We start from the raw sequence: 10411 nt of genomic DNA, 5'->3' as shown, positions 1-10411 counted from the left end.
CCCCACATCTTCTCACTGGAGTTGTGCATGGCTGAGAGGCATGGAGCAGATGCAGCATCCCCCTGAGCACCTCCCAGGGCCCAGCCTGCTCCACTCTGCACGCCCAGAGGTCGAGCCAGAACGGCCAGAGCACCTTTCTACCAATGGTGCCCACTGTCTTCATCCTTCTCTCACTAAGGAGGATGGCTTTATTCCAGCACAAGACAAAGACATCGACTTGGTCTCCAAAAGAACATTTATTTCCAAATTGAGGCCACAGAAACAGAACCTCCCCCTCCCTGACCTCTGCCACTCCCATCGGATAACTCTTCAGACTCCACAATAAGACGCCTCTTTGGCACATAAACACTTCTATAGAAACCCCGTTTACAGCTCAACATGTTTTGACTGTGGTGCCTTCTTTGCAGCCTCCTGGGACAGAAGCTCATTCCAGAAAGCCACTTTCTCACTTTTCAGCTTCTCAGCTGCCCGAGTGTTGATACCAATCTGAAGGTACCCTTCTTTCTGGTCATATGCTGGCCAGTGGGGAAGCCCCTTCCCGTTGGGGTTCCTGGAACAAAATCAAACAGAAATGTCCCAAAGCTGCTGCATGGTCTTGGACCTCTGAGAATGTCAGGGACCCCCTGGTTTCATTTCTGCCAAAGACTCATATGCCTCCAGAGACAGGAGGCTGACCATGTGTTGGGCAGCCAGTCCATCATGGGGAGCTCTCATCTGAGAGGTCACAGGGCGGGGTGTTGGACCATCACACGTTGGAAGCTCCCCCCACCCACAGACACACCCTGTCCCTTCCCAACCCCGCTCCATGTCTGCAGGCAGCTCACCCATTCCGAGCAAAGTTGGCCCAGAATTTCATCACCATCTTGCTGAGATTGATCTCTTCTTCTGAGGCACCATCTGTGGGGAGAGGAGAAAGCCATTGCTGCTCAAAGTGTGGTTCATGGGCAGTAGCAGCACTTGAGAAATTGTTAATAAGTTTAGAATCGGGGGCCTTACTCCAGACTTACTGAGTCTAATTTGCATTTTAAGAAGATCTTGGGTAATGCAAGTGGACTTCAAGTTTGACAGTTACCGACTGAGGCTGGGCTCATAAAAGGCTGGAGTCGATCCAAAAGTGATTGCCTTGTCTTCTGTGCCCTCCCGACTGCCCTTCCCCCTGCAGTGTTTCAGGGACACACCCCAGGGTTTCTGCTAGAGTAACCCCACCTCCCAGGATGCTCTCCTTTGGGTCTTTTCTCGGTGTCCTGGATCCACATACATTTTCACAGAATCTGGAAAATAACCGAGCTGCAAGACCCCGCAAAAGTCACCCAACCAGGAAATGCCCAGAGGCACTGTGTGTAATGAACAGTTCTGTGATGTGTTACACACAATTTGTTTATAGTTGCTAATGGTTAAGGCAGTGAATGCACCTGTGAAGTTTTTTTTTAATATAACACACCTAGATATATTACGATATTAAACGATATCAGTTTTAGATAGACGGTTGGATAGAGACACACATGTTAGTCCAGATTTAAGGGTAATAACAACTCTAACTTTACCCTCACGCACATTCTGATTTGTTCTTGTGAGGGCAGAGTGAGTGGTAGCCTTCTAGCTCTGAGCAGGGCCCTGCAGGCGACCCAGCTCCCGTCTTGCTGATGCCCAGGTCTGGATTCTTAGAGTGACCATGGGTGAGGGCACAAGGATACACATTCTCCATCAGGTACATTAGAGCAAGAGAATGGCTGGGACCTTTGTCCTTCCACCCCACTATGGTGAATTTAGGAAACTAAGACCTGGAGAGAAGGAGGAACTTGCCCAAGGTCACCAAATAAACTCGAACCCAGATCTCCTAACTCCAAGTTTATAGTCACCAAAGGGCCATCACCTTGCAAAATTGGAAACCCAAAGACAGAGAAGACTTCATCCCCGTGGTCGCCTATCACCGTCTTGGGTTTCAGCTCTGATGAGAAGCTTGGGCGATACTGAAACTCGTACATGTAGGTCGGTACTCCAGCATCTGGAAAACATGGATTCATACACGGTTCCCTTCAGCAGACACACACCTGATGGTATCAAGGTCTCTGGGGGTTGTAGGCGATCAGGAACCTGGGGGCACGCCGAGTCCTGAGTGAGCAACCACAGCATTAGTAGCAGCTGCCCACTGTGAGAGCCAACCGTGTGCCAGCCTTGTGTGTTCCTACAGGACGCCCCTGGTTATGGGCACAAGGAAAATTTTGGAAGTTTTTCATCACTTGCTTAAGGGTGCATAGTTGGGGGAGGCGGAAAAGGATTTGAGCTGGGTATTTACTGAATGAGTAAGTGAAGAGTGAATGAACGAATGTTGAAACCTTGAGTAGTTCCATTCTAAATAAATTATAGGGGCACTGGGTCAGTTCACACAAGCCCCTTTTGATGCATCCACGCACAAGGACATCCATACACGCACACTTTATTGTATTTCATTGCTAACAGGCTAGTCTTCATTTCCTTTGAGAATACCTGCAGCCTGACGGGTGTCTTCCATTATGTCCATTGTTGATCCTTTCCAGTGATTTTCACATGTATTCCAAGAAGAGTGAAGTAAATTCAAGTTGTGAGCCTGAAAGTGCAGACTTAAATACAAACCTCTGCAGAAACGGGAAAATTTGCTCCCCGTGTCTCGGGAAACCTCAGTCTGGCATTTCATTTCCTTTGTGTCTGTCCTCTCACGTGTCTTGCTTCCTGCGTGGCCTGGGGAGTGTGCAGCAGTGGCAGAAGGGAGAAGGGGCTGAGGAAGGGGACAGCCCCTCTCTCCTGGCCTCTCTCCTCCCCGCTCCTCTCCCCTCTCGAAGCCCCAGGACGATGTCAGTTTTCCTGCTGATGCTCAGCAGAGATGCCCATCTTTCTCCTTCAGGGCTAACTCGTGGGGCCCCCACCTGGGGACCTCTGTGCTTTGCATTATTGTTATGCCACAGCCAGTGACGCTAATGGGGAAGGTCAGGCCCCAAGGCAGACTGGTGGGGAGATCTCACAACATCCCCTCCCTGCCTTGGGGATACTATCACATTTGGAAAATGCCAAAAAAATGGAAAATTAACAAATTGATCACTTATAATTGCACTGCTCAGAGAAACTTCTGTTAATATTTCAGAACTTATTCCACTTGTGCATATAAAATTATGATACTATTGTATGTGTTATTACATATGACCATAATAATTGCTTCATATCATTAAAATTTCCCCATAAAGTAGTTAAACAATATGTGCCACCCCAACAGGAGGATGTAAAATAATTTGTTTCATTGCCTCCCTCATCTCCCACCTTTGCACTGTGGTTTAGCAAGAGGTGGTTTTTGGAGGAAGCCGTCCTCTGTGGGCCCACAAGCCACTTATTAAACAGTTGCTTCAAGGTGTGGGCTTCCCAGGTGCCTCAGATGGTAAAGAATCTGTCTGCAATGCTGGAGACCCAGGTTTGATCCCTGGGTCGGGAAGATCCCCTGGAGAAGGAAATGGCAACCCACTCCAGTACTCTCGCCTGGAAAATCCCCTGGACAGAGGAGCCTGGTAGGCTACAGTCCATGGGGCCACAAAGAGTAGGACACGACTGAGAGACTTGACTTTACTTCAAGGTCAAGCAGAGGTTGCCATAAGGAGGGGCTTTAACCTTGGCTCTGCAATTTTAAAGTTTTAGAAAGAACTCATGATCCAACCATAGGGGAAAGAACTTTCATGAATGGGAGAAATTATTTTGGGTAGCATGTTGCCCAAAAGATATTTTTGTTCATTTTTTTCTTTTTAACATTTCTGCCTTAAACTTCTGAGATTTATTATATTCCTACAACCACAACACAAGTCTTCAAAAGAATAAGTAGGGCACAGGTTTGAATAATAACATTTAGGAACAATAAGAAAAGCAGAGGGAAGGAAAGAACTAGCAATAAAAAATTCACAAATTAAACAGTGTGATGTTCATTTTCTTTATATGGTAAGGAGGGGCTTATGAAATTGGCAGGATTACTTTTGTTTTTTAATTTGATTATCTCAACAGAGAGAATTAAGATATACTCATTCTGATATACTGGAACCAATTTAAAAATAAATTTCAAGAACTTTAAAATGATCCTACAAGCTAGGATAGTAATTAAACCTTTAGTAACCAAATCTAAAAAAAAAATCATCAGAGATTTGGATAAAGATATATGCACATAAGGCTGAGCATAATGTTTTATAGCATCAAAGTATGGTCAGCCTGCCTCAATATCCAATAGGACAGGAATACTAAAGTAAATTTTAATGTATTATTCCAAGAGAATTTAATGGATGCTTTTTATGAGTTTTCATTGACATTGAGGAAATGCTTACCATATAGGATTCCATGAAAAATAAACACAATATAAAATTAATATTTAAATTATATGTAAGACATGGGAAGATTAAGGAAGAAAATATGTCAAAAATTTATAGCAGATAGTTCTACGAATTTTGAAAGCTTCCAAGGTCAGAGCTAGCTTTGACTAGAAATTTGACTAGAAACTAGAAATTTCTAGTTTCTTCTTTATGTGCTTCCATATTTTCAAAATGTTCTACAAATGTAAGACGTTAATTTCTATTTTCAGAATAAGTTCTCTTCTGTATAAAAAAAAGACTTAAGTAAAGAAAGTTTAAAAAAGAAAGCATAATGTTGATAAAGTCTGGGAAGTCCAAGCAAAACTGACTCTGATGGGGGTCTGACATGTCCTGACGCATCCAGGATGACTGGGTCAACAACAGACAATGAGGTGGAGGAAACCACGTGCATGAAGAGACAAGACCGAGTTTGTGAAAGAAGAGTTCTGACCCCAGGCCGCCCCTGGCTGAAGAGCTTCATCAAGACCCTGGAAAGGAGGAAGGGTAACCAGTATCTATCCATGACTATATTGAACTGGGAGGACCTGGTAGGTCAGCTGTAGCTACTTTGTATTATGCTTATACAGCCCCACATTCTAAAACCCTTCTAGCATGCTGAGAAAGAGTGGTCTGGGTCAGAGAACCACGTCCTGCCTTGCACACTAGGTGAGAGACAGCTCCTGGAAAGGGAGGGTCCTGTGAGGACCTCAGCAAGGCACTCCAAAAGGACATCTGTCCAGGTGAGCTCCTCCATCCTTGGCCTCATGCCCCTAGGGCCCCCTCACACACAGTCTTGCGATGCGCTGAAAGGCCCTGCGATAGACCCAGCACACACTGGCATGGAGCAAGGCCAGCTGCAGACATCAACATTCTCCAGACCACTTGCCCCATACCTCCCTCGGCTCAGTCCTTTGGGTTTTCTTGGTCCCAGGCAGCATTCCTGATCCTACGCTTGGCCTCACGCTATCCCCAGCTCCACTGGTTAACAAACTAGTTTGAAGCTAGCTCTGACCTTGGAAGGCTTCTAAGACAAAACCTCCAATATTTGCCCTGTGGCCCCACAGACTACTGTAATTCAGGTGAGGGACCCCAGGGGCAGAGACTGTTGGTGTCTCCCCATGTCCCCTGCTTCTGGGTACACTGGCCGGAGTTCCACCTCCTGCATCTGTAGCTCTTTGCCTGAGGTCTTCAGCAGCCAGAGACCACTCTGCCCACATGTGTAGCAGGTCAAAGCACCAGAGAATTAACTGCCCTTGGGAACAGGCTTCAACGGACGACTCATCAAAGCTGGAGGATAAACACGCCAGCTCTCCTGTCACTCACTCGGGAAAACCCTGACCACGTCTTCTGCTGGTTTCCCAGAGCTCCCCAGCTCCAGGTGTCCATGGAGGACACTCGCCTGACAGCAGCGTGTAGGCTGACTTCCTTCTCCATTGTGTCCCTTCCCCACTCCTCTACCAGTGTTATCTGGGATCTCCCCAAATACACTACCTGCATTTAGATCCTTTTCTCAGAGTCTGCTTCTGGTGGAAATCAAAATAGGACAGTGCCCCGGCCCTGGCTATATGGAATGGACCTTGACGTTTTCTTATATCTTTCTATGCTGAGGGCTAAGACAGAACACAGTGTGAAGCTGGTGGGGTCAGTGTCCCTCTCCTGTCCAATGCCGAAGACTCACCTCTGTGGTAACGGGCTGTGTTCACAGATGGGACACAAAACAACCCATCTGCAATCAAGTCCAGGAGCAGGTCTTTCTTTTGGACAGGGTCATGTGTCCCTCCTAAATACTTGTCAGTGGCCACTGGAGCCAGTTCCTCGGGGATGTTCTGAAATAGATCAAAAGTTAAGGTGACCACCAAGTCTAGTCAATAGCTCTGGCTTCTCCAGCCAGGGAGGAAGGCTTGCACTCGTGGTGAACTTCTCAGGCCCCATGCCACCGCTCCCGCCCACCCCTGGTGGTGAGGTGGAAAGGCAGAAAAGTAGGAGCTGAACCCTCCCACCCCGAGCCCCAGTCTTCATTCTGCCATTAGCTGCTCTGCAATTGGGAACAAGCCCCTGCCCCTCTTTGGTGCTCAGCCAGTTCCCATGATTCCTAGAGTCTTACAAGGATGGGGTAGGACTTCCACACAAGTGATGTGGCCATCTCCTGGTCCATCTTGTCTTCAGAGAGTGGGAAGCCCATGAACTGTTAAAACAGAGGTTAAGCAATTGTGAAATCACAGGAAATAGCAGGAAAAGCCAAAGTGACCCACAGACCAAACTAAATGGAGGCTGAAGGTCACTTTGTCATGCGTTTGTTGGGCATGGGTCTTTGATGAGTTTTGGACTCAAATGGACTTTCATATCCAGAGACCAGGAGTGTAAAGAGGATAATGTAATTGTTAAGGGAAGCTGTCCTAGTCTGTGTGTGTGTGTGTGTGTGTGTGTGTGTGTGTGTGTGTGTACACACAGACACACACACACAAACTATTAGAGTCCCCAGAGTGGTCAAGATAGAGAAGGAAGATTTCGGCCAGCCTAGTGTGAATTGAAGGGCTCTGGGGCAGATGACACGCACCGCACCAGTGTCCCACCTGTGTCAGAGAACTGTAGAAAAAAAGTGAAAATGTTAGTAGCTCAGTTGTGTCTGACTCTTTGTGACCCCATCCACTGTAGCCCACCAGGTTCCTCTGTTCATGGAATTCTCCAGGCAAGAATATTGGAGTGGGTAGTCATTCCCTTCTCCAGGGGATCTTCCTGACCCAGGGGCTTTACAAGCAGATTTGCTAGTCAGATAACTGAGAGCGCCCCAAATCCTGCCATTATGACTTTGGTCCTTTTTATAACCTCTGAAATCATTCTGAGGAACCATAGAACTCTGCACATAACAACTCCATTAAAACTCGGCCTTAAGAGACTTGACCAAACTCCAGGACAGCTAAAGGAAGTTTAAGGCCATGTCCCCAGGATGACCGCAGGCCCCCTTAAAGAGCTCTGGGCTGCCAGGAGATTTTACTCTTTGTTTCAGCCAAAGCCTGGTGATAGGCAGGTAGGTGCCTGACTCACTCTTAGAGCAGTTACTTTAGAAACCTTGTAATTATAAACCTTTTCTTTGTCCCTTTAAATGTAAATCTACCACCCAAAGCTGTTTCCTCAAGGACCTGAGAGTCATCTCTCTGAAAAACAAACACTCAGGGGATAATTCTGGCTCTGTCCTCCAATCCCTGTGAGAGGATAAAGGCCTAATTTCAGAGGGAACCTTGAATCTACTTACACTACTGCCTCCTGTCATAAAGACAGAAGTTTGTTTCTTCTCCAGATAAATGCCAGCTAACAAATCCAGGTGGTCCAGTCACATGGACAACCCGCCCCAACCCACCCCACTCCTACCCACTCCTTAAGAAAGCTCCAGGCTTTCATATCAGGGATTGGGCTCAGTTCAGGATGGATCATATCCCTCTAGCAGGGATGTAACTGAATCATCTGTTATCACTTCACCTAGGGTCTGGCTTTGTTTATCTCTGTCATAAGGGAAAGCCCTTCCTAACTTTGAGAAGTCAATTTTAGCTCAGGAGGAAGCAGGCTCCTCTAATCTTTCCAGTGAGATGACTGAGAGCATGGGTGGGGTGGGGGTGATTTATGAAGAAAGCATGAAAGCAGCAAGCCTGAGGCGAGAGGCTGCAGGTTCCAAGCCCCGCTCTCCTTCACCCCTGGGCCCCTCCCCCTTTCCAGGCCTTGGGTTTTTCATCTGCCCAGTGATGATCTCTACCAGCCCTCCTGGCAGGATTCATGGACGGGAGGACAATCAGAGAGTGTGTGGGGATGCGGGTCCCCAGAACTGACCACCCAGATGACAGTGTGGACCATGAGAGATGGTTTCCATGGAAATGTCAGCTTGTATGAAGGGGACAGCTGGCCTGGTCCCAGAGAGAGGTCTATGACCACGGATGGGAGGGTGATGTGACGGGCACGGGAGATAAGTCTATGAGGCCTGAAATTCTCACCAATGGCACAAACCAGCCAAACTCTTGCTTGTTGATTCCAACGATGTAGGGAACGGGGTTGAAGTTCTTTTCAGCCAGCATCTCTATGGGCATCTTTGGCAGCACCACTCCGTCCACCACGGTGGGCAGGAAAGGATAGGTCTGGGGAAGAGGGCAGGGTAGTGTCTGTGCTTCCCCTTCCAGGTCACACTGCATCTCCCTCTCCACCTGCCGAAGCTCATAACCAGTATCACACACCTGAGTCCTAACAAAGGGGGATAGCTGTGTGGACCCCAGAGGGGAGAACTCTGAGCAGGGGACGGCAGTGGTCAGGTGATAGGGAGAGATCTTCAGTCAATTTGGTATAAAAATATATAATATAATGTGCATATATATATATGTATATATATATATATATACACATCTATATGTCTCTTTCCAGTCTCATTCAGCTCTCATTATTGGTGGTACTTAAGCTCTACAAATTGACTGTGACTAACTTCCCTGATGTCCCCCAGTTAAGAGACTGTCTGCCAATGCAGGGGACATGGGATTTAACCCCTGGTCCGGGAAGATCCCACAGGCCTCGGGGCAACTAAGCCCAGAGGCTGCCACGTGCCTAGAGCCTGTGCTCCACAACAAGAGAAGCCACAGAAATGAGAAGCCTGAACACCGCAACTAGAGAGGAGAACATGACGCTGCAACTGGAGAAAAGCCCGTGCAGCAGTGAAGACCCAGCACAGCCAAAACTAAGTAAATAATAGAAGAAGGAACTAGGGGAAAAAAAGAAAACAACAGCGAACATGGGCTCAGCGGTTCCCTGGGTGATGCGACTGTAAAGCCCTTGGCTGTCAGCCTCACAACAGTGCTGCCCACTATGCTTTTTTTTAATCCACCTTCAACTCATAAAATCACAAACATAGCTTGTTTCTCTAGGCTTCGTCACACGCTATAGATGTTGCTTTAGCATATTCCTAAGCAGCTCAACGAACTGATCGGCAAATAACCTTTTCCTTATTCCGGATGCTCTGCATGGTTGATTCATTAACACTGAACTCTTGACCAGCAGCACTGTCACCCATGCCTGAAGGCAGTTTGTCTAATACTGTATTTCTCACAAGTCAGATGCATCGTAGGTTGCCTGCACTTAGGCACACCAGATGGTCCTTATGTCTGTGGTTGGGGATTATTTTAAACAGCAAAACTGACAGCACAAAACTTAAGAATGCAAACGGTGGCACTAAACAGGTCCATGAAAAGGTATGTTAGTGGTATTAGAGATGAAACAAAAAGACAAAAAAGCAGCTCCTTGTTTGATCTCTGTGAAGAAAAGGGAACCCTCCTACGCTGTTGGTGGGAATGTAAATTTGTGCAGCCACCATGGAGAACAGTATGGAGATTTCCTAAAAAGCTAAAAATATTATTATATTACCCTGCAATTACACTCCCAGGCATATATCCAGAGAAAACTCTAATTCAAAAAGACACATGCATCTCAACGTTCACAAGAGCCGTATTTACAGTAGCCAAGACATGAAAGCAATCTAATGTCCATCGACAGATAAATGGATAAAGAAGATATGGAACATACAATGGAATATTACTCAGCCATGAAAAAGCATGAAACAATGCCATTTGCAGTAACCTGCATGGCCCCAGAGATTACCATACTAGGTAAAGTAAGTCAGAAAGAGAAAGACAAATGCCATATGATATCACTTATATGTGGAATCTAAAGTATGACACAAATGAATTTCTTTACAAAACAAAACAGACTCACAGACAGAAAACAAACTGTGTTTACCAAAGGGGATAAGGGGCCGAGTAGGGATAAATTAGGAGTTTGGGATTAGCAGATACAAATCCTGTATATAAAACAGATAAGCAACAAGCCCCTACAGAGGGAGCTATATTCAATATCCTGTGATAAACCATAATGGAAAATAATATTAAAAAGACTGTGCATATGTATGTGTTACTGAATCATTTCACTATACACCAGAAACCAGCCGAACATTGCAAATCAACTATACTTAAAAAAAAAAGCACTTTGTTGACTGACTAGGTCTCCTTTGATCCTCTACACCTTTTAAG

The 10411-nt window shown here is 46.3% G+C and overlaps 1 protein-coding gene across 1 annotated transcript in view; it reads right to left on the bottom strand.

Moving 5' to 3' along the window:
• Positions 1–228: 228 nt before the first annotated feature.
• Positions 229–10411, bottom strand: part of LOC136158684 (liver carboxylesterase-like) — a 28130-nt gene continuing 17947 nt past the window's right edge. The window contains exons 9-14 of the mRNA XM_065920503.1: positions 8339–8479; positions 6460–6540; positions 6034–6181; positions 1874–2005; positions 825–897; positions 229–550 (exon numbers count right to left, since the gene is read on the bottom strand). Of these exons, the coding sequence (XP_065776575.1) occupies positions 367–550; positions 825–897; positions 1874–2005; positions 6034–6181; positions 6460–6540; positions 8339–8479 (759 nt within the window). The 3' untranslated portion in view covers positions 229–366. The remainder of the gene's footprint in view (positions 551–824; positions 898–1873; positions 2006–6033; positions 6182–6459; positions 6541–8338; positions 8480–10411) is intronic.

The sequence above is a fragment of the Muntiacus reevesi genome, chromosome 2, assembly GCF_963930625.1.
Source record: "Muntiacus reevesi chromosome 2, mMunRee1.1, whole genome shotgun sequence".
In the NCBI taxonomy this organism is placed as follows: Eukaryota; Metazoa; Chordata; class Mammalia; order Artiodactyla; family Cervidae; genus Muntiacus; species Muntiacus reevesi.
Note: the sequence above shows the minus strand (reverse complement) of the source record. Positions and strands in the feature narration are given on the sequence as shown.